This window comes from Chinchilla lanigera, unplaced genomic scaffold, assembly GCF_000276665.1.
Source record: "Chinchilla lanigera isolate Chin_1 unplaced genomic scaffold, ChiLan1.0 scaffold00002, whole genome shotgun sequence".
Taxonomy (NCBI): Eukaryota; Metazoa; Chordata; class Mammalia; order Rodentia; family Chinchillidae; genus Chinchilla; species Chinchilla lanigera.
In genome coordinates, this window is record NW_004955403.1 from 50,553,666 (window position 1) to 50,578,206 (window position 24,541).

Consider the following 24,541-nt stretch of genomic DNA (forward strand, 5'->3'; position numbering starts at 1 on the left):
AGAGAGAGAGAGAGAGAGAGGGAGAGAGTGTCTTGCCTTAAGCAGTAAAACCAACACTGGGAACAGATGCATAAGTGTGCAAATGGAGATGTATTCATAGGGAGGCCTGCACTAAAGACTAGTGATGCTTGACTAGAGACAGGGAAAACACAGGCAAAGTAGCTAATGAGAAAGGGACTTCATAGTGGATTCAAATACATGACTGACAGAAGCATATGAGAGGAGATGCATATTTCCTATGGTTCTGAGAGGGTAGACCTAGGTCTGCTAGGTAGAAGATATAGGAAAGCATTTTGACTTAACATTTCTGAGCACAGCAGTCCTCTCTTGTCTGTGATTTTGCTCTCCATAGTTTCAGTTATCCACTGTCTACTGTGGCCCCAAAATATTAAATGTAAAACTACAGAAATAAGCAACTCCTAAGCTTTAAATTGTATACCATTCTCAGTAGCATGATGAAATCTCATACCAGCCAGCTCTGTCCTGGCCAGGACATGAATCACACCCCCGTTCAGCAGATCAAGGTGTGTGTACAGTACCATCATTAGCTGCTGAACAGCCCTCTCAGTTATCAGATCAACTATTGCAGAATCACAGTATCTGTATCCAAGTAACTCTTATAATGGGCCGAAAAAGTGCAGGGGTAGTGATATTGGCAATTCAGATATGCCAAAAAGAAGCCATACTCTGGGAGTCTTGGTATGCATCTACCAAGCGGGGTTGCAGGGGAACTGCTGTAATCCAAATTGTCCAAAATAGAATGAGCTCCCTTAGAAAATAATGTATTTTCTACCATTAGAGGAACCTGAACATACTGTATGATCATCTGATAATGGTATTGAATCAGATGACTCTTAAGGCTTCTTCAAGTTGTTCTCACTTAAAATGTTCACCAGAGAAACTGATAGTGGAAGTGGTCTGTGAGGTCACTGAATCTCACTGGAGACAGCAGATTCTGGTTGGAAAAGCTCAGTTGGAAAAGCTCAGTTTGAAATGCTGAACCATTTCAAAACATAGGTAACCATAGAGAAAGAAAAGTAAATAAGATTTCACCTGGCAAGAATACAGTAATGCCTGTCAATAACTTTACATACCCAGTGAGGAATTAACAAAGAGAGCTGATGTTCTCTGAAGACAGTAGCTCAATGAACTATTAGGTATTACCTCATCACAATGTATCCTAGAGACAAAATAAAACATATGGTCTCACTGGTGGACAAAACTCAGTAAATGTCCAGGACAACATGTGTTCTAGAAGTCAGATTCTAAGAAGAAACAGTGTAGCTAGATGAAGTCCAAAAGAATTAACTGACCAAGCTGACAGGCATTCCCACCATATAGACATTGAGATTAAGGTCCTTTGATCTGAGAGGGATGGGGATCAAAGTGCCTTAGAAAAGTAGAGTTGAGAGAAGCAGGTTGTTCATTGAATTCTGGCAGTGGGCAGTGTTTTGGCTTCCTTCAGGGACACATGAGCTTCAGTTTGAACTATTTGACTTTATTCACTACATCAACAGTATACAATAGCCAGCAAGGGCTGTTGGCATGAAACTATTCAGGATTGGATGAGGTTTAGCTGAATGCAAAGGAAACACCAACCTCTGAGCCTTCCACTGTAGTAGCATCCACAGCAGCACATGAGTAATTTGTGACCTCTAATTAAAATTCAGAGAAAATGTATATTACCTGAGATGGGACTATAGAAATTTGGACTTCAAATTCCTTCTGCCATGTTCAAAGACTGATAAGAAGGAATCATTTCATTGGCAACCAAGACACTAGAAAAGGGAAAGGGATCATCCATAAAAAGAATAAGGAAGTAGAAAGAAAGAAATATAAAGCACTTGCAGAGGACAGCCTACAAAAATGGGGGTAGTGGATTGGTGGTTTGGAAAGAGTCATTGGGTTGAACTGAATATAGTAGGAATGACATAAGGGTGGAAATCAAGTATGGAAACTTCACTTCTGGATTTGCACTAATCAAAAGAGCTATAGGCAAGTCAGGTTATCACTCTGGACCTTGAGTTTCCCACCTGTAAATGAAATATGAAACTAATCCTTAAGGTGTGAGTGTTCTCCAATTTCAGTGGTGCTAACAGATGAAAATTCTCATTGTGAAATGTCTCTTGTCACTGAAATCAACAATATACCAGTGACTGGGATTCTGTGTGGTTAAAAGTAACACAACTGAGGATTCTATAATGTCAAATTCATTGTATTAAGGATAAAATGACCTCTAGGAGCGTAGTCCTTTCTCAAATGATGTTGGAATCTACTTCCCCCAAAAGAGGCAGTAATGGCATATATTGTGAAAATTTGGCTTCTATAGTGAAACAATTGAAAACAGCCCAAACTTACTGCTCGGACAGGCAGGGTTCCGTACGTATGTGGCTTATTTCACCCATATTTAAACAATGTGGTTAGCACATAAGTTTTGCTTTTAGTACTTATTTACATTCATGTGCCCTGAGCCCAAGAATAGCATCTTTTAGGTGAGACTCTGCACATTTAGCTAGATATAGGAAGGTTCTGCACAGACCTGGCTTCCTGTTAAGTAGTTGTGACTTTTAACAGTTATTCTTGCTTTTCTCACTCTCCTTTTCTTCTGTTTATGTTTGCTTATCATTTTTCTCACAGAAAAATAATGCAGTTATTCCTATACTGTACTAGAACAGCTGCATACAGGGTTAGGACTCCTTCTTTTACAGATACAGACACTGAAGTCAAGAGAGGGAAAGGAACTTGTTCAAGGCCACATAGTAAGGTAATGGCAATGAGGACACAAGCTCACTTTTGCCTACTGCAAGATCAATGTTCTTTTCATTACTCTACGTAGCCTGCAATAGGTACTGCTTAAGCAAACCCTCTGGAGCTTAGGCATGTGAGAATGAAGGGATTAGTACCCACAAATGAAGGTTCTGTCAAATGTATGACAAAGTCATTTCTTGGGAATGAAAGCCACAGAGTAGGAGGGAACATAGCAACTTGAAAACATTAATCAGAAGCTACTACCTGCAAACTCTAAGATGCACTCAGAAGGAAATTGAACCAGAGGGTGGGGGAGAATATCAGAGCAGCATACCGGCGCTGTACTTGTTCCATGTTTGGTGCCTAAGTGAATGTGTTTATTATACACTACAAGCATCCTGCTCTTTTCCCTGTGTTCTTCTCTTGTCAGGACCTCATCTGACCTGTCTTGACATGAATCATTAAACCTTCCTAATATGATTATATTATTTTCATTTCCACCCTCTGTCCTCTGTCTCAAAACTAGCACTAACAGAAAAAAATCATAAATGCTCAAATTAGCAAAAAAATTTAGGGGGCATTTTTATCATTAATATTGGTTCAGTCCCTACTTTCAACACATGTAGGAAGTGCTTAGTACACAGTAGGCACTGAATAAATATTCGTTGAATGAATGACATTTATCTTTCAAATATACCTTACTGGATAGATTAATCAATGCATGTTAAGTGTCTATTGTGTGCTAGTTACGGTTCCTGGAGATTCAGCAGGAAGAAAACAGGCAAGGTATCTGCACACACAGCCTCCCACTCCAGTGTGTGAAAGGTACAGTGAAGTTACTCAGGATTTCAAGTAACTTGAAGATGCTTTGCCTTTGTCCTTGGAAGTCTTTGGTCAAGTTTCACACTTAGGAAATTCTAGGAAGTTCTACATCCTTCAAAGATGTAAAGAATTAAAGGAGGAGGAGATTCCTAATAAAATGATGGACTATTTAGAAAATTTATGATGGATTTCCTAAGTTTTAGGTTTTGTAATCTAAATGTTTTTAAGTACATTTTCTAACCACTTTATTAGACATTCCACTGCTCTTCCAAACTAAGGGTGTTCCAAAGGAGCCATTTAAACACCTTAGCTCAGAAGCAAAAGGTGAAGCAAGGGCCTTGAAACCCCACGAAAGAGGTAGGTTTCAGCACAGACACATGAGTCAGTGAGTTGGACATTATCTGTGGCTGCCAGAGGCAGTAATGGTAGAAGAAGTGTTTTTCTGGAATGATGTGTTTTTCTCTGCCCTTCTCCCCTAGGTGAATAGAGGAGCAAATGAGCAGATATTTTTCATAACAAATTATCAGATTCTAACAAAATAGATTTTACTCTTCTAGTGCTGCTCTCCTGAGCCTGTCAAAGCTAACGAGGCATAAGATAACATTTCCTTTCTCATTAGGAATTCATAAGTCCCCCAAAATGCCTGCACTAGCTGTTTTCTTTTGGGAGAAATGACTAATGACTTCCCTAAAATCACACTGTCAAGTAACATTCAAATTAAAACTCAATTCTCCCATTGCTAGTCTACTGGCCTTTCTGTGGCCTTAAAGTTTACTTGTACACACAGAAAGGTAAAATTCACTCTTCCTCAAAAAATAATTTAAGAAAACTAATCTAGGAAGAAGACACAAATCTCCCATACAGAAGAACTCCAAGTAATTTATACAGATACTCAACTTTCAGAGAGGGAGACATTGCTCCCATCCTTAAGGCTCCTTAGGTATGCACTTTGCATAGAGACTCCCTTCATTTTGCGAGATATCAAGGTCAACACCAACAGTCATGAGTCGTGGTGATGGTATATACCCTCCACACAATGCCATCTTCCTTCCCAACACATAACTCCAGTCTAGTCATGAGCAAAACATCAGACATGCCAGTAGAGGAGTGCCCTATAACGTGCTTGATCAGTACTCCTTAAACCTGTCAAGGTCATCGAAAACAAGGAAAGTCTGAGAAAATGTTACAGCCAAGAAAAGCCTAGGGAGACATGACAAGGAAATGCAATATGATATCCTGAATGGGATCCTAGAATAGAAAACTGAATTAGATATAAATTAAGAAACTTGAATAAAGCATCGACTTTAGTTAGTAATAATGTATCAATATTGGTTTATTAATCATAGCAAAAGTGCCATACATAATAAAGTGGGTGTAGGTTATGAGAACATCCTGAACTATCAACTGCGTTCTCAATTTTTCTGTAGAACTACAATGTTCTTTTTAAAAGTCTGTTAAAAATAACTACATGTTACAGTATAAATGACATAAGAGAAACAACTTACCAGATGTTTCTGAACAGAAAAAATGACCCAAACACTTTTCTGCTTCAATTCCAAGAGTCCACAAGAGATGACAGCAGCTTTTGTGCCTTGGTAGAGATATGCGGAATCAGCTGTATAAGGGATTACAGCCACAAGGCCATATTTAAGGAAGTGAAACTAACTTGCCACCACATTCTCCTCCCACAGATATTGAGATATGCTATTTTCTCCTCCCACTTACAGTAAAATTACATCATAAGCCATGCATCCTTCTTCTCCACCCCTTCTTCCTACAAGCAGGCAGACTTTACCCCTTTTTCCTTTCATATCATCTACCTTAAAGCATCTTTTCTTTGAGGGTAAACACTATTCAGATGGATCTGGCTCAGGTGAACAGATCCAAAAGATGCCCCCATTGCAAGAGAGATAAAGTGCTGGTTTCAAGGCACCCAAATATGAGATAGGACTGGAGAGATGGAAAATATAAACCAATTCTTGACATAAAGCCTTGAAATTCAATGAAAACAATACCAGATTGTTTGGTTATAGAAATGAGTGAAATTGAGCTTTAAATAACTCTTCCTAGAACTTAAATTTTAGATCCATATTTTCAAAAATAAATACTTTTAAAGGTGCTTGCCAGGAAAGAAGAGAAGAAAATAAATCCTAGTCCATTGTACCATCTGACAACCCAAACAAAGACACTGAGTATAAGAAATAGGCTATTCTTTGAACCTTCAGCTTCACTCTGTGTTTCCTTTTGAGCAGGAAAGAAGGAACACGAATTCAACAGTCTAAAGAGGTTTATTGCCAAATCTGAGAAGGATCTCTTCGTGCGAACAGAATAGAGAAAGTGTCTCTTCTAGGCTAAGAGGCTTTTTAAAAATACTGTTTTGGGGCAGACTTTTGAGGGGATGGGATGGAAAACAGTGGGCTTGTGGTTTGCTGAGGAGTCTTTTGTGACCTCCTGACATGTCCTCTGGGGACTACTCATGGCCTAAGTAAAATAGAGGCCATGTTTCTCCAAGATGGTGGGTGGGCAGTGTCCTTGCCCAGGCTCTATCACCTTTGAAGGCCAACTCAGTCACTCCTAGGGCAATTCTCAGGAACTCTTGGTGTATGTTTATTTTAAAAGCAGGGATTCAGAAAGTAAAGAATCAAATATGGAAAGAATTGAAAATAAGTCTTTAGAGTGCAGTTGTAAATACTGCTTTGAACTTTTGGAAAGATGTTGTAACTCCTCCAAAAGAAAGCCATAGTGATATGGGAAAAATATAATCTCCAACCTGCTAGACGTTTGATGTGTTGAGTTTGAAGAAATTGCAGTTGAAGTTGAAGAATGAATTTTAAGGAACAGTGGAGGTTAAGAATAGGAAAGAATTATTGAGAGATAGCTGCTGAGAGACAGGAGGGGTCCTAAAATTCAGCTGCCACCAAGGCTTTTTGTTAGGGCTAATTTACACAGCAAAGTCACTATGTGGGCACAATACGGCTTAAAGTATAATCAATCTATAGGACTACAAGCATAGCTACTTAGCTAGTATTGATCCAATAGGGACATGAGTCATGAAGAAAGGGTACATGAAAATAACAAAGGCATTGTGTGGCAGGGATGGGTCCAGATGCTCCGGTCACACACCTGGGTGACTGATGACAATCTGGATGTTACTGGACCAGGTGGATATCAATCACCTGTTACAGTATAATCACAAGTTATTATTGATACCTCAGGGAGGCATGGAGGCCTGGTTAGTGTATCTTTATCTTGAGGCCTGGCCTTCAATGGGTGTGCCTTCAGTCACAGCTTTGGTGTCCTCTCATCCTTTGTGCTGCCTCTCTCAAGGGCCTGACCCTGTCTGCCTATTTTTTTTTTTTTTTTGAGACAGGGTCTCACTCCATAATTCAGGTTGGGCTTGAACTCACTATGTAGCCTAGGCCAGCCTCAAACTCTTAGCAATCCCTGCCTCAACCTCCTGAACCCTGGGATTATAGGCATGCACCTCCAGACCTAGCTATCTGACTGCCTACTAATTTATATCTAATTGAGCTGTCTATAATGATAGAAATGCCAATATAAAGCTTAAAATAAAGAAAGGCAACATGAAAACCATCTTCAATATTGGATCTTCTACTTACCTCTTGGACATAATCACCCCTTATGCCTATATTCGTATCATGTGTGCTTAGTTCTTCCTCTACTGGCAGTTTCCTTCTTGTTTTTTTTTTTATTTTAAAGAAAAGAAAAATAAACAATAAAAACAATGGTATAAAATTTCAAAACAAGAGTGTAGGAGAGCAACAATGGTTAGTACATTGCGTATTATCTTCAAAGTAGTTGCTTATATTACAAGCTATATGCATGAAAAATTGATCAGATAATATAAGTATATACTTTTCCTTTCAATGAGCTAATAGCAATTAGTAGTATAACTATCTTAACCATCTTGTGTGTGTATATATATGTATTTATTTATCTATTTTTCCTTTTCACCATTTCTTTGTTTCAACAGTTGACTGTATTCCTAATTGCAAGTGCTACTAAATTACTCAGTAGTCAGAATTAGTTTTGAGCAGTTTGAAACCTCCCAGGCTTCTTTAGAATTCTTTAGAATAGTCCTTGGCACCTGCTGGTGGACACTTGAACGTCATTCTGTCATCTGGGTTAAGGCTGATGAGGGGTGGATTGACCAGGATCACTGGAGTCTGTGAAAGAACAGTTGTGTGGAATGATAAGAGTTGAAACCTTGACTGGAATAGGCTTATGGTAGAGGAAAGGATTGAGACAACATGAATTTTCACTGAACTCACTGAAAACACTGAAGTAACTGAAAGCGAATTTCCACAAAGCACCACATCACACTCTACTCCCTACCACTGCTCTGCCTTCCAGCCTGTTAATGGCTGACCTGTCCATGTGCCCACCAAAATTCAGCCTTTCTTTTTATAACACATTCCACCGCTCTCTCCAACAGAAGTAGGTAGATCATGTTCTCTTAATTCATCAAACTTTCACTCTTCTCTGGGTTATTGCTATTGGCAGGCAAACTTGCTATTATTCCATTTTAGAGGGCACACACTCCCCTTGACCTCGGTTTGTCAGCGACTACCCCATTTCTCATCACTCCTCTATGACAAAAATTCTTGAGAGTTGTCTGGTCATGTTGTCTCAATCCTTTCCTCTATCATAAGCCTATTCCAGTCAAGCTTTCAACTCTTATCATTCCACACAACTGTTCTTTCACAGACTCCAGTGATCCTGGTCAATCCACCCCTCATCAGTGTTAACCCAGATGATCACTCCCTCCTCCTTCTCATCCTTTCTTTACTTGTCTCCAGGTCACCATACTAGTCGTCTTCTTTCCCCCTCAGCAGTACCTCATTAGTCTCCATTGCTGGTCACTCCTCTTCTTCCCTAATCTGTTAATAGTAGAATATCCCAAGGTTTAGGATTTGGTCTCATCTCTTTCCACATTTACCCTATTTCATGGCTTTGAGTTTCACCCACACATACAGCTCTTGATTGGTATCTTCAGCTCCAGTCTCCTTCATGTCTCACTCATGTCTCATGTCTCCTTCACGTCTCACCTCAAAACAATAGATCCCAAACTGACTCCCTAAAGCCCATTCAAAACCCTACTCTACCTAGTATTCTCTATTTCAGCTGACAACTACCTTATTCCAATCCACTGGTTCAAAATCTTTTTTCTCACACTTGATATTGAAGTCATTAGAATATATTCAGAATCTGAATACTTCTCACCATTTCCACTATTTTTTTTTTTACTTTGATTGGAGTCACAGTAATCTCTTACCTCACTCAGTAGTTCCCAAGCTTTGCCCAAGGATTCACAAAACTAAAAACCACTGACTGCTTCCTACCCCTTGATATTCTGATTTAATGAGAATTTTCACTGTTCTCCAGATGATTCTAATTGCATCAAAGTTTGGGACTTACTAGCAAGAGTATGCTAATGGCTGCCTAAATGATCTCCCTGTTTCTACCACTTCCCTCCTTCAAGAGTCTATTCTCCAGCCAGTAAACAGACACACTGTTAAGTCAGATCATATCATTTCTCTATTAAAAACTCCAATGATGCCAGGCAGTGTGGCCCTGACAGGGCAGTGTATGAAGCTGTGAATGCGAAGCCAAAGGTGCAGTAGGGACCCCAGAAGTTTGGAGAAGCCAAGAACATGGATTGTCTGAGGAAAACCACAAGGAGGGAGCAGAACCAGCCACAGAGAGAAGCCACGGGGGCTGCAACTACCAGAAGTGCCACAGGGGTGCAGCCACCCAAGCCCTTTGGAGCTCACATGTGGCCACAGATTTCCTCAGATGCTACAGTGGAACTACAGGACTTAATGTTTGCCCTGCTAGATTTTGGACTTGTTTTGGTCCCCTTCCTTTGTATCCCCATGTGTAACTTTTGGAATGGAAATGTCTATCTTGTGCCATTGAATATAGGAAATGTTTAACTCTGTTTTTATTTGTGCAGGGCTCACGGCTAAGAGTTTGCCTTAAATCTCAGAGGAAACTTTGGACTTTTCAGCAATGCTGTTAGGACTTTGGCAACTCTTAGAGATAGACTACATGCCTTTTGTGTAAAATAAGATACATGACTTTTGCGGGGGGCCAGAGGTAGAATGTCATGGTTTGTAACTAGATGTCCCCGCAAAGCCTCATGCAGTTTTAAATGGGACTTTCTTGGAGGCTGAATCTAGAGTGTGTGATTAATTTGTGGTGCAATGCTGGGATTAAGAGTGCTGGTATTAAGGGTAGGTGATTGCTGGATCAGTCCACTGACTGGATTGGCACTGCTCTAATCCCACTAGATGGTAGACAATATAAAGGACAGAAAGAGAAAACAAAAAACATTAAAACTCCAATGGCTCCCAATCATAGTAAAGACACAAGGCTTTTCAATGACCTACAAGGTCTCATACAAGTTGCATCGTCCCTTACTGCCACCCTTACTGCCACCCTATCATTTCTCTGACCTCTATTGTATTTTATCTCACTCACTGCTCCATTGACACTGGCCTTCTTACATGAATACACCAGGTGTCCTCTCATTCTAGGACCTTTGCACTGTTTCCTCTGCCTGAAATACTCTCCCCAGTAATTTGCATATGGAGTATTAGTTCAAATGTCATATTCCTCATATTCTCAAAAATGTCTACTCTTAAAATTACAATTTTACTATCCACCAATCTCTCTCTCTATGCTGAGATTTTTTTTTTTTTCCAGTACTGGGAATCAAACTCACGACCTCATGCTTGCCAGGCAGGCACTGTATGCTGAGATTTATGATGGTACCTTTATATAAAAATGCTGAAAAGAGCAGATTTGGAGGAAAAAGATAGCTGTTTTAGACATAATAAATTTGAAATGTGTATTAGACATCCAAATCTAACATGGTGTCAAATAGGGGAGAAGTTGGGATTGGATTATAAACTTGGGGGTGGAGAGATGGTATGTAAAGTCATGGTACTCTGTGGATCATCTTGGGAGAGACAAGACGGAGTGACCTCTTGTAGTACAAGTATTCTTGAATCCACAAGTGACTGAGAAAAGTAGAATAATCAAGAGTAGAGGGACCTATTATAAAATATTTTCAAGGAAGATAGTTTATGTTCATGAGTAGAATGATGGTAAGGACTAATATATTTCACTGAATTTAACAAGATAGGATGTCAAAAGCTTCACCAGAGCAGTTTCAGTGTGGTAGTGGGGTCGACTTGGAATTGTCTTAATTCTAAAGGGAAGTAAAGAATTGGAGACAGTGCCCATTCCCATCTTTATTAATAAGAAGGGATCTCAAGCTCTGATCCATGGACATAGGAGGTCATGAGTGACCTTCAAAAAGTTATTCCTAGCCTTATCTCCAAAGTCTACAAAATTTCATACTTTTTTCCAGAGAGGCATCCATAGCTCATATGGTGTGATAAAAATACAATGAGTTTAAGGTTTTTAAAAATTTACTACAGTAAGACAGTATTGCCATCAATCTCCCTCAACATATTCTCCTTTACATCAAACTTATCCACTGTTCTTGCTACTTTCTGAAGCAGTTTCTGGAAGTCTTTTTTCATGAGTCTTGACTTGTGCTGTCATGGCTACCTCAATATTCTGAATCCACTGAAAATGTTTAACTTTTGTGGTCATTTTGTCTTTGGGCAAGTCACGTGATGCCAGATCCAGTGAATAGGTCGGATGAGAACACACTAATGTCTTTACCAGCCTGCCCTTCTGTTGGATGGTGCCGGGCAGCAGCATTCAGTATATTTTTTCATCACACCTGGTAAAGACACTCATGAAAGAAGACTTCTAGAACTGCTTCATAAAACCGCGAGAAGACGGGATACACACGTTCTAAGGGACGCGGACTATTTTGAGGGAGCTGTTACAATGTCTTTCACGGTAGTAAATCTTTTTTAAAAAAATAAATATTCACCGTATTTTATGATCATCCCTTGTCTATCATTCAGAGACTTAGTCCACAACTTGCTCCTCAGATAGTTACCTAACTCCACCTAGTCTCCTCTAGGCTCTGAATATAAACTCACACCGCGACCTCCACGCTCCAGTTCCCGCCCAATCTCCCCGGAAGTGACGCACCTGGCCTCGGGGGTGGGGCATTCACCCAGTGCCCGCCCTAACACCGTCACTCAAGCTTCCTGCCCAGCCTCCTTCGTCCAGGAGCAGCCGGGGGTGGGAGGAGCGGAGGGGGACGTGGCGAGGCGCAACCGGTTTTACGGTACAGTGGGCGCCCTTTTACGACAGGTCGCAGTTGCTTTGTGGCTGTGAACTTTCGCCTGGCTGTGAGCTACGGTATCGGGGTGGCGTGTATTCGTACGGCGCTGAAATGAGGCAGAAGCGGAAAGGTGCAGAAAGGGAGGTCGAGGGTAAAAGCAGGGGGTGGTCGCTGCAACGGTCAGATAGTGAACCCAACTTCTCCTGCGGCACTCTGCTGCCTGACCCCTTCGTCCCGACACCTGGGGCTGATCAGTGCCTGTGACGGTCCCTCGCCCTCTTGTTTCATGTATTGTGCATTTAAACCTGTCTACCCTTACTATTTTCCTCTTGCATGAACAGCAGGGTCAGCTTTATTCCAAGGTGTGCACTCCAGGGAGTTAACGCAGCTAGTGGATTTAACGCTTTGTCAGACTCTTGACTTCACCATACATTTGACGGGTTTGTGATTTTTACCTAAAGCCTTGAGTTAAAATATGAAAAGTCTTGAACTATCCATGGAGTCTGTGGGGCAATCATGCATGCATTTATTGCTCCCCAGCATGGAGCAATTCATTCTAATTTTTCAACCGGATGCAGTTAGTTACATCTTAAATGTTCTCTCGCAAGTTGTCTTTTCTCAGTACGTTGGCTTGAGCGGTTGGTCTAACAATGCTGATGATTACCGTAATAATTGATACTATTTATAGAGCCTTTAGCCGTCATTCTGAAGTCAGTGTCATCTCCATTTTATACAGGAAGAGGGAGACATTCAGAGTTAAGTAACTTTTCCCACCCCAAAATAATATTTAGGAGTGTGCAACTGTTTGGTCAGACTATATCCGTGACCCCAAAAGTGTAAGGAAACGTGTCCTCATCACTGTGCCTCAGCGTTAACGGCTATTTCTCTTTCAAGCGGCAGCTCCAAGTGTCATCTGTTGTTTTGTCCGTCATACTCTGCATGCCCTAAATTGTCATTCTCTCTCACTTTCTCCTTCCAGTCAGGCCAGACAGCCTTGTGTCACCAAGTCCTGTTAGTTCTTGAAAATTACCTCTTGAAATAGCTGACTCTTCTTCATTCTGGCTACTGTCCTCCTAATCGACTTGCGTCGATAACTAATATTTGACTGGTACTTTGGCTTTCGTATGTATTATTTGAGTTGATTCTTACATTGGCCTTGGAAAATTTGTTTTGTATACAAGTTTCACAGACAAGGAAATGGACACTCAGATGTCATTCATTTTTCCTTCATTACTCAGTCCATAGCGGTTGGAAGGGGAGCCTGTCAGCGTTTAATTTTTCTTTATGTTTTGTGGCTTTTTAACATTGCCTTAGCCAGGCGTGGTGGCACACGCCTGGAATCCAGCACTGGGGAGGCTGAGGCAGGAGGATCGATGTAAGTTCAAGGCCAGCCTGGGCTACAAAGTGAGCTCGAGGCCAACCTGAACTGCATAGTGAGACCCAGTATCCAAAAAAAAAAAAAAAAAAAATTGCGTTTCAAGAGCATTTTGCGTAGCATCCAGATTGTATGTATCCGTTTCTCTTTCCTTGTACTGATAACCTCACTTTACTTAGATGTGGCCGTCACATTTTTATGTCTAAAACTGAGAATATATACTTCTCCACTGTTTTTTGCATTCCATTTAACAGTGTTTTTTTTTTTTTTTTGGTTTTTCTCCGGTACCGGGAACCGAACTCACGACCTTACGCTTGCCAGGCAGGCGCTTTTGCCGCTGAGCTAAATCCCCAGCCCCTTTGCATTCCATTTAAATGCCTTTGCCTTGCGGCAGGTGAACTCTGTACAGTCTGTAGAGATCCTGTCAGGCAGCCTGTATGCCGGTTAGACAGTGCCCCTTTGCGCAACGATAAGCAGTTTTTATATCTGACATTATTCTTTCAGAATTGCCTTCTGTGTCTACAGCTTGCCCCTTTCTTTTAGGACTCCTGTACCATTTCCTCCATGAAGCTTTTTCTTATCAGTTTATTCCTCCATTTAACACAAGCAGTTTTCAAGCCTTAATCTGGTTTTACCAGCTGAACCTCCTTTTACCCTCCAAATAAATTCTTATGTAGAATCTTGGCACGTAACTAGATGAAAGAGCTGCTATGGTTGTAATGGGAGAGACAGACCCCTCCCCCCTTTCCTGTGTCACCACCGCTGCAACCTCTTATCTGTGTCACATGGCCCGTGAGGCACCTTTGTAGAACTCTTAGCTGCTGAGTTACGTGGTTTGGAATGCATTGAGCTTTCGATCATCGACTTTTGGGACTTTTTCTCCCAAATTATTGTGTGTGTTAGCCTTCCCTCATTAAATTAGAGGCAGCATGCTACAGTGAAAAAAGCATGGAAGTTATAGGGAAAAGACATGGATTTGAGTCTTCACTGTACCATTTAGAGTGTCTTAACTTGCCTTTACCCCCACTCTTTCCATCTGTAAAATGGAATGACAGTACCTATCTTACAGGGTTATTACAAGGTTTCAAATGGAATTAAAGTAAGTGAATGGGCTCTATAAATGCCAATGCTTTCTCATTCATATTTCTGTGTGATGGCTTCATTTTGCACACCAACTTTCTCTGAAGGCAGGGAACAAGATTCCTGACAGCCTCCATGCTGATACCCCACAGCTTTTGCCAGCTGGGAAAAGCCTGATGTTTTTTGCCTTGAGGAAAGGGCTCTCATTGGCCTGATGTGGAGAAGTGCCTATCCTGGAACCAGTTGACAATGCTGGAGAGGATGAGGTCATAGTCATATAGTAACATGTCGGCTTCTGCCGTTGCCTTTGTTGGGATGAGAAGGGGAGCCCTAGTTGCCAGAAGAATGTCATGATGGTGGGCACACAGTTTCAGATCCACATCAAGATCCTTAGACGGTATAGAACTTGTAGCTGTGTTTTGCTTAACTACTCTAGATATTGGGTTGGAGTTTCAACTTCACCCCTTGGTAACATCTTTATGGAATAGGCAAATATTTCTATCTGTCTGCTTCACTCTGTTCTGAGGATCTGTTGAGTTGATGATTCTAAATGTTCTCTGTGAACTCTACAACATACATAAACTAGTAATTACTAATCTGGAGATAAAGATGAGATGTTACTTTGGTATTTCAATGTGCAGGCAGGTTCTTTTCCTCTCATGCAGTATTGTTTCTTACATTTGTAGTATTCTCATGTTCTGAAGGGACTGTTTCCCACATATAGGTAAAACCAGGTGTTATGGTTTAGATCTAGAATGTTCCCCAAAAGTCTCATGTGGTCTGAGGTGTGCTTTTTGGAAGGAGATGGGATCCTGGGACGTTATAGTCATCGTGGATTAATGCATTGATTTGTTCATAGCTGACTGTGCTGTGAGAAGGAGTGGCCTGGTCAGAAGAGGTGGGTCCCCACGAGTGTGACCTGGAAGGCTCTATCTCCCTCTTGGTTCTTCCCTTCTCTCTCTCCTTCCTGGATGCCTGGATGCCATGGGTGAAGCACCTTTTCTTCTACTGTGCCTCTCTGCCATCCTTTTTCTACCTTGGAGCCTTGTGACTGTAGACTAAAAACTTGAGCCAGAATAAACCTCCCCTCTAAGTTGTAGGTATCAGGTCCTGTGTTTCAGAGATGTGAAAGTGACCAGGACTCCACGCTTGTTTTAAAGTTGTGGTCAGACTGTAAGTAATAGAGTTAATGTCTTCTGAACCTGAGCTACTCATCTGACATATTTGGAATGATTTTGTAGTGAAAACTGCTACTACATAAGATCTTTAAATCTTTCCTGAAGAATGTGACTTTTCAGGTTGTTGAATAATATCTTTTCAGGAAATCTCAGCCTTATGGATTTCTGATTGTTGAACATTATCTTCCCAGGAGATCTCAGCCCTGCTGAGCTAATGATGTTGACTATAGGAGATGTTATTAAACAACTGATCGAAGCTCATGAACAAGGGAAAGACATCGACCTCAATAAGTAAGTAATCTATAAAAGGAGGGCAGTCTTGTTCTTAGATAGTCGATGTCTTTTAGGAAGTAATTTAGTACCAGCCTTTGTCTTGTGTTTTAGTTTTTAATTGAGAATTAACAGCTTTCTCCCTGCCCTGTCACTTCTTTCCCTGTGACAAAATTGTCTGATAATAGCCTAATAATACTACTACCCTCTTAATATTTACTGAGCCCTTATTATATTCTAGGCATTATTATTAAGCATTGTACATAATAGCTAATTAATCCTCTCAAAAACTGTATGAAGTTGGTACAGGGCCACTTTGTTTGACAGAAGGGTATTTTGAGACATAGAGAAGTTAAATAATTTGTTCAGGGGTGAATAGTAATTGCCAGAGGTAGGATGTAGAATTAGGTCATCTATCTCCGGAGTCCATGTTCTGTTCTTCTGTGCTATATCTTACTTCATGTCCTATTTCTCTTTCCTGAATGGAAGAAGTAACTCTTTTTCATGCCAACTCTCCTTTGAGATCTTTGATCTAATCCAGTGTCTCCTGCTTGAGAAGCTCTTGGACATGTTCATCCACTTCCTCTCCATCATCATGTTCAGCTTGGTCTTTGCTGTACCTTCAAATGAGAGTGATTTCTTTATGTTTGCATCTATTTTTTTTTAACTATACATTCACTCTGTATAGATCAGTCCTAATGAAAGGGTTCTTCCTACAACCCCAGGTCATCTAACCACTACATGCAAGACCTTGCTTAGATCCTATTCTCCATTAATTGAGGTGCTACAGTATCTGACACCTTCCCTGAAACATTGTGTTTAGTAAACATTTGCTAAGGGAATAAATACCCTTTGTGACTATGAAGTCATATTTTACCAATCTTTCTATCATGTCTTTAGCAGTCTTTTTTCTATTTTTGTTGTCATCCTTAATTAGAAAAATCTTTAATTTCTAGTTAACACTTCTACTTCTGACCTATTTTTGCCCTTTTCTTAATTGAGAGTATCTAAAGCCAATGCTTTAAAACTAGCCCCTGCTCACATACCTGTTTGTAAGTCCTTTTGGGCTCGCTTTAATGTACTTTCATCACTTTTTAGACTTCTGTATCTTTCTGCTGAAAGGATCCAGTTTCCTGTCAAGGATGTGCCCCTGTGTTTGCATTTTCATGTAAGCCAGCGTCTCCACCTGCAGTGTCACCTCTGTGTCTGTCCTGCCTGTCTGTGGCCCCACCCTTTCTCCTGGGCCCAGTTGACCCGACTTCCCTGCATACGCTGAACCCTCTGAACTCTGGAAGCCTTTGCTGTTTGTGTGTGGGTAGATGGTTGTGTTTTGTGACAATCTGGGACATGACAGGACTGTGCCTCCCACCTTCTAACATGCCAAGAGCTTAGGCAGTCTCTTGTGCATTCTGGGTAACCATTAGTATTTGTTGAACATACGAGCACACCACATTTCTGGATGGATTAAAATTAGAAGCCAGGATGACTGCTAGGATTTAGCTAGCAGGCACAAAGAAAAGAAAAGCCCATAAATTGTAGGGAAAATCAAAGGAAGTGTTACCCTTAAGGTTACTTCTAGGGGTTAACAATAGGGTTATAGGCTGGGGATATAGCTCAGCAGCACAAGTGCCTGTGTGGCAAGTGCAAGGTCCTGAGTTCAATTCCCAGCACCAAAAAAAAAAAAAGAATAGGGTTATAATCAGGGAGGGGTGTACAGAAATGTTTGTGTCATAATTATTAGAGTGTATTTATATGCTTTCTGTCTTGGTTACTTTCGTTGCTAAGACAAAATACCCGACGCCCAAAATGAAGGAGGGAAGTTTTATTTAGCTCACCGTCTGTGGAGGTTTCAGTCTATAATCAGCTGGCTCTAAGGCAGGGTGGCACATGGCAGAGGGCAACTGTTCATGGCCGCTGAAAACAGCAAAAGCAACAAGAGCAAAAGGGAGGAGCAGTGGCAAGCAACCTCTTTCCCTTCCTTACATTGTATGCAAACTATCTGCCTCAGGGAAAGGGTAGCATTCACAGCCATAAAGCAATCATAAACTAGAAGCCTGCCCCATGACTGCATGAGGCTTTGGGGGGACATCCAGACACAAACCATAACATTTTCTGTTCCTTTTTTAATGCATATTATATTTTAAGAAAGTAGTTTCTAACTAGGGTGTTTTCCCCCTCAGGAGACTTTTGACAGTGTCAAGAGATAGTTTTGGTTGTTACAATAGGAAGAAGGTTGCTAGTGGGGAGAGGCCAGGGAGACCAAGGGTGCCACCGAACATCCCACAGTGCACTGGGCAGCCTCCCACACAGAATGGTCTGGTCCCACGTGTCAGTCATCGTGAGGCTGAAAAGCTGAGTGCTGTTTTGAACCAGACCCACACTGTCATCACCCCCGGTCCCTCCTCTGTAGTTCTCTGGTTTTCTTGCTGGTACTTAAGGATGAGAAGAAGAAGTCAGTTATGAACTTTGTCCTTCCTTTTCTTCGATATTCACAGATCTTAACGCTATTGGTGTCACCTGGTGAACAGGTAGGAGAGTGGTAGGAGAGAGTATCATTTACACATCATCCCAGTGGTAGCTTGTACCTGAAATACTGTGATGCTGGATGCTTTCTTTTCAGGGTGAAAACCAAGACAGCTGCCAAACACGGCCTTTCAGCACAGCCCCGCCTGGTGGATATCATTGCTGCGGTCCCTCCTCAGTACCGGAAGGTCTTAGTCCCCAAGTTAAAGGCAAAGCCCATCAGAACTGCCAGTGGGGTGAGTGATGTGACTCATGGGATATTGGTACAGTAGTGAGGTGGAGGTGGGAGTTTGGACTCACAAGCCTATCTATTGCGTGTATGCAGAATGGACAGGAGGCAGGGTGAGAAAACCAGTTAGTTGTGCTTAAAGGAATAGAGGATGTTTTGGTACCTTTCAACATAAAGATTAGGGCTTGGGGACTCTCACAATACAAAAAATGTTACTGGCTGTCACTATCATTGGTACTTATAAAAAGTACTGTTAAGGGGTGGCTTAGTAGTGCAAAGTGTTCTATATGTGGTAACTGAAATGACTGACAGTAGGGACCACCGTGGCATTCTGGAGGACAGATGTGTCCTTGCAGCTAGGGAAGTCCCAGTAGAAGACATGATGCTTGCTCGCCCTGTAAGCAGTGCTCAGATAAGCAGGCTGGAAAGGACATGGGAGCGGGGGTGCAGGGCACCAAGGCGCAGACAGGAATGACATGAAGAACATGGCTTGTGCGGAGACAGCACACTAGACAGACAGCAGTTGACAGTTCTTTGCGGAAAGCAGAGGACGTTAGTTTTGGATCAGCTCATAAAAGAACTTAAATGTCCAGCAAAGAGGTTAGGTAATGGGAAACAAAGGTTTCTGAGAAAGGGGGAGGGGACGGGGTAGAAAGAATTAAGAAGTGTTGTGTGCACGCACCGACTCCCCACAAGGAGTGTAATCATTGTGTACTGCCAGCATCTACTAAGACATAAAAAAATTGTTAAAAAGAAAATCCTGGGGCTGGGGATTTAGCTCAGTGGCAAAAGTGCCTGCCTGGCAAGCGCAAGGCTGTGAGTTCAGTTCCCGGTACCGGAGAAAAACCAAAAAAAAAAAAAAAGAAAATCCTGACACAGCGTGCAAGGTACTTTGAAACGGAAAGACCAATTTGATTTAATCTTCACGAGAAGGGCCTGAGTTAGGGTAAAACCTGTAGGAAAACAAAGACTGAGTGTGAGAGACTCAAAGGGAAAAACGCGAGGGTGAGCACATTCTTCAGAAGTGCTCCCCAGAGGCAAGTTCTGTATCCCTGATGTGACTGATCTCACATGCCCAACCCCCAATTTGAGCCAGGATATTCTATTTCTAGCAGCCTGTGTTGGCTTTGGTGACTGAATTCTTGATCATATTACATTTCTGGGCAATTAAATCCTAAAGCTTCCATATACAGTGTACCACTAAGCCTAGTCTTTTTTGTCCTTGAGCCATTTTGTTTTGTTGTGTTTTATTCTGTTTTTTAAGAAGAACTAAAAATCTGGTGCTCCTCACCTGTCTCCGTCATTCCCCTCAGTGATCCTTAACTCTAGAGAGATTCTTTTAGCGTCCATTCCACATCCCTCAATAACACGTTTTATACACAGCTCTTGAAGTGTTAGGTGTGAGCATTAAATGTGGGCTCAGCGCTATGGTAGACGGGGTTTGAGCAAGCTTTCAACCTGACCCTTACATCTGGCTTCCATACCACCCTCTCTAACCCTCCTTCTGCCTCTTATCATTCCTGTCCTTTGCTTTTAGGGCTGCCCTTCGTTCTGCTTGCTCTAAAAGTTGATGTTTTCATAGTCCTTAAGCCCAGTGTGTTTGAACTGCACTGCTTTTCTTGCTAATCTCCTCCTTGGATGTTTGCATAGAGCTGTGATACCAAACACGGCATCCTCCCGCTGTGGCAGTAGGAATGAGATCAGGCCAAGGACTAAGAAGAAGCACAGAGGTGGAGGTTGATTTGGGGAGAGTACTTCAAGCGGAGGGGGACGGTGCTGACAGAGAGGAAAACCATGCTGCCCTATAGCAAAGAAAGGGGCACGCATTTTATTCATGTGCAGGGCATGCGGGGTGAGCTAGAGTCTGGGGATTTTCACTGGGCCTATGCATGGCTTTAAAAGCTGGGTTTTGTGTGTGTGTGTGTGTGTGTGTGTGTGTGTGTGTGCATGCAAACACCTTGTTTTTCAGGAATGGGCAACTGGGTCATCCCAGGACCTGTGACATTCTTTCCATCAGCACTCCCATCCTGCACAAACTTCCTGGCCTTGTGATAAGGACGAGACATTGTAGTTGCTAAGGGAACACCTCATGCTTTTAATGAGCAACAGGTTAAGGGTCCAGCACTGAGTTGTCCCCTGTCCTTCTGTGGTTTTATTCTCTCATCTGGTTTATCCTTGGGGAGTTTATGGCAAAGGCATCCAGGCTTTTACTGATGCACCTGTTTTTTGAGGTTTGGGAAGGTGAAGGGGTAGAGAAGAACACATAAGATGCTTCTAATGGATAATAGGCCCTGAGTTCAGGCCCCAAAATGCATCCGCCCTTTGTACACTTTATCCCCACGATGATCCATGCCTTAGCTGTATGTTGACTCCCAGCCCTGACCTGCCCCTGAACTTCAGATTCATGTCAGGCTGCCCTGAAGACATCAGTCCTTTGACTGCCTTAGAACCTCGAGTGAAACAAAGCCAAAACTATCTGCAAGTTTGCTTATTCAGATTTCTTGTCTGTCTTAGCCCCTGGTGCTACCTTCCACTCAGTTTCCAGAAACATTATCTGTTCCTCCCACCACTGGCAGGAAAGTTTTGGCCTTTATTCTTTTTTAGATTATTTCAGTCATTTCCTAACAGGTCTACTGTGACCTACCTACACCACATCCATCTTAGTGTCACTAGGGTGATTTATAAAAATAGCAGAAACGTAATCAATCATTCCCCTTGTGCTTCCAATCTCACCTCCAGGATTTATTCCTGCTATTACTGTGATGTTGCTTCGTTTTTTATAAAGTGGTTTAGGTTTACAGAAAAATGGAGCAGAATATACACACAGTTCCCATATACACCTTCCTCTCCTGGCCCAGTCTCCCTAATACTACTATCTTGTGTTGGTTTGGTACACTTGTTACAGTGAACTGGTGAACCAGTATTTCTACTTTCCCCACCCCTGCCCAAGTGCTAGGGATTGAACCCAAGGCTTTGCATATGCTAGATGAACACTCTACCACAGAGCCACATCTTCACAGCTGCATTATTATTGACTGAAGCCTAGAGTTTGCACTCTGATTCACTCTTTGGTACATTCTGCGGGTTTTGCCAAATGCATAATGTCATGTATCCGTCATTATAGTGCCGTACAAGCTACTTTCACTGCCTGAAACTCTGTACATCCCTCCCCATGATCCAAATCTAATCTGATCTCCACCAATCTGTTTATGCCTCCACAGTTTTGCCTTTTCCCAAATGTCGTGTAGTTGGAATCATATGGTACGTAGCCTTTTCAAATTAGCTCCTTTCAGTTAGCAGTATGAATTTTTGATTACTTCCAGTTTTTAGCAGTTATGAACAAAGCTACTGTAAATATTAATGTGAAGGTCTTGTGTATACATACATACATTTTCAGTTTATTTGGGTAAATACCAGTGATTGTGATTGCTGTGTTATATGGCACAAGTATATTTAGTTTTGTATGATGAAACTTTCAAACTGTCATCCAAAGTTGCTGTACCATTTTGTATTCCCTCTAGCAGTTAGTTAGAGTTTCTGTTGCTCCACATTCTCATTAACATTTGGTGTTACTGTTTTGTAGTTTAGCCATTCTGGTAGTTGTATAGTGATACCTCTTGTTTTAATTTGAAATTCTCTAACAATGTATGTTGAGCATCTTCTTGTGTAGTACTTATTGGCCATCTGTATACATGGTATGATTGAAAAGTAGTGTCTTTAGTTGTGCCGTCATAGCTGCCTCAGTGTCCTGAATCAATTCAAAACATTTAGCTTCCATGGTCATTGTGACGTTGGGGAAGAGGCAGAAGTCATACAGTCCCAGATAAAGTGAATGAGGTGAAGGAGGACACAGTGTGGCGTTTTTACCAGCCTGCCTTCTGTTGGATGGCGCTTGACAGCAGGATTCACCATATTTTTTATCACATTTTGGAAAGACATGAAAGAGTCTTCCAGCGCTACTTCAGAAAATGGCAAGAATGATGAGACAAGTATTCAAATCAAGGAGGAAGAGTTTCACTGGGATTCGTGGAAATAGGTCTTTTGTATACTTTGTATACTTTTGTATTGTATCTAAAACTCAGTTGTGAAATTCAAGATCATCTAGATTTTGTTACCTTCTGGAAGTTTTCTAGTTTTGTGTTTTACCCATTTTGAGTTTGTATTTGTATGTTTTGCTTGCAATACATGATTGCTATTATTAATACAGTAGCGTCACTGTTAGTAGCGATCAGTAGCCACCATATGTGACTGTGTAGTGTATGCAAGCCACTGTACGAAGCGGTTTGACTATGTTTTCTAACTCAACCTTCAGAATAGTCTTGAGGGTTAGATAATATTGTCTTTATTTTACAAAATAGGGAAATACATAGTAATAAGAGAGAAAAGAGTGAAACCTAATTCCTTCCGATTGACCCCAAAATCACGGCTTTTCCACTCTATCAGTAATTCTTAAACTGTCTTCTACAAAACCACAGACTTCCTTCGGCGTTTCTTAGGGGTTGCTGTGGGTAAGTACGAGAAAATTGTAGGAGTAGGTCTCATGTCTGCCTCACCCCAGATCAGTGGCTTTCATTGCTTTTCCTCATTGAGGCTCTTTGTAAAATGGTACCTGAAAGGATGGTGCTGTGGCTTTGAAAATCTGCCAGTTCCTGCGCCCTGCCTTGTCAGCCGCGCTTCCTGGCTTCTCAGCTCAGCTCTGGCTTTGCCAATGAGCTCACACGATTCTCAGGAGAGCCCATGCAGCGGGCCTGTTGTGTAGGCCGCGTGTTCTCCACATCCCCTTCCCCTGTTGTATTGAAATAGCCTACTTTCTGGCCTTGTCCACAAGGTAGCGTGAGTTGAGGGGCATGGGCAGTGCGTTGTTATTTGGCCATCTCAGCCCACGTGCCCTGCACAGCATGGAGCCTGGGCCCTCAGCCAGGACCTCCACCAAATGTTGGCGATTGGGGGACTCACCTCACAGTGGCAATGTGTTTGTGTCTCATTTTAAATAAAAACATTTGTTTGAAAATCTTAAGGTTTTAATTCAGATTTTTAAATGGAATTTCTGGCAGAATTATTTATTTGGGGATTTCTCTATATCACTGATTAATAATTTAGATTAAATATTAGTAATTTTTATTGTGAAAAGTAATTGCAAACTTACAGCAAATTTAAAAGTACCCCTGAATCACTTGAAAGTAAATTGCAAAATTGATGCCTTTGAATGCTTCGGTGCGTATTTCCTACAAACACGGACATTTTCTTACAGTACCACAATGCAGCCATCCAAATCAGGAACAGAATACGGATACCTTGTTGTCTACTCCCAGTCTCTTATTCAGGCCTCACTACTTGTTTCGGTAACGTGTCCACAGGATCCGAGGGGAGGATCACTGGGAATTTAATTATCATTTCTCATTCCAGACATGTCCATGTCCTTCCCTTCAGGACCTTGACCCTTTTGAGGATTTCAGGCTAGTTATTTTCTCGCACATCCCTCAATTTGGATTTATCAAATGTTTCTTGATAATTAAATTGGATGAGATGTCTTTGGCAGGAAAATCACAGAATACTGTGAATCTCCATACATACATAGGGACTCATACGTAAGACATTTCCATCTGTGTTTATATCCTTTCATACACTGAATTCTGAGTTCACAGCAGTCCTTTCAATTTTATCCAGCCCCAGGGTTCATTCTAGTTCTTTCCCTTTTTGTATTTGTAATTTCCTTTTCTTCCAGTAGGAAGCCCAGATTACATTCGTTTTAATGTGTTTTGTTGCTGCCCACCTCCCTGCCGCCAGCTCCTTTCTCAAGCACATTCTTTCCTCCCTGAGCTTCTGCTCTGTTCCACCCTCCGAGACTATTTTCCACTGCCCGGATGAGTCTTAGCTCGTAGAGTTATGGTCCTTGCTGTAAATGTTGAGATCTAGTGTGTCTTGAGGAATTTGAATTACAGAAGTTAAGTTTATATCAAATTTTATAAAATTGCATAATGTTTTTCTTTTAGGCTATTTTAGTAAAAGCAATAAATCAGAGAGAAAATAAGAACCACTGTAGCTTTAAAAATCAATTCCTTCTTTTGTACTTAATTTTT

General features: G+C 41.5%; 2 protein-coding genes across 4 annotated transcripts in view; one reads left to right on the top strand and one right to left on the bottom strand.

Moving 5' to 3' along the window:
• Positions 1 to 5,216, bottom strand: part of Nuggc (nuclear GTPase, germinal center associated) — a 50,911-nt gene extending 45,695 nt beyond the window's left edge. For both annotated transcript variants that reach the window (XM_005373764.2, XM_005373760.2), the window contains exon 1: positions 5,076 to 5,216. The gene's annotated coding sequence lies outside the window, so the exon portion shown is untranslated. The remainder of the gene's footprint in view (positions 1 to 5,075) is intronic.
• A 6,614-nt stretch (positions 5,217 to 11,830) lies between these two features.
• Positions 11,831 to 24,541, top strand: part of Elp3 (elongator acetyltransferase complex subunit 3) — a 69,731-nt gene continuing 57,020 nt past the window's right edge. Inside the window, exons 1-3 of one of the 2 annotated variants that reach the window (XM_005373765.2) lie at positions 11,831 to 11,936; positions 15,631 to 15,730; positions 18,330 to 18,468. In XM_005373765.2, the coding sequence (XP_005373822.1) occupies positions 11,918 to 11,936; positions 15,631 to 15,730; positions 18,330 to 18,468 (258 nt within the window). In that variant the 5' untranslated portion in view covers positions 11,831 to 11,917. The remainder of the gene's footprint in view (positions 11,937 to 15,630; positions 15,731 to 18,329; positions 18,469 to 24,541) is intronic. The other variant, XM_005373767.2, reaches the window with a different exon arrangement.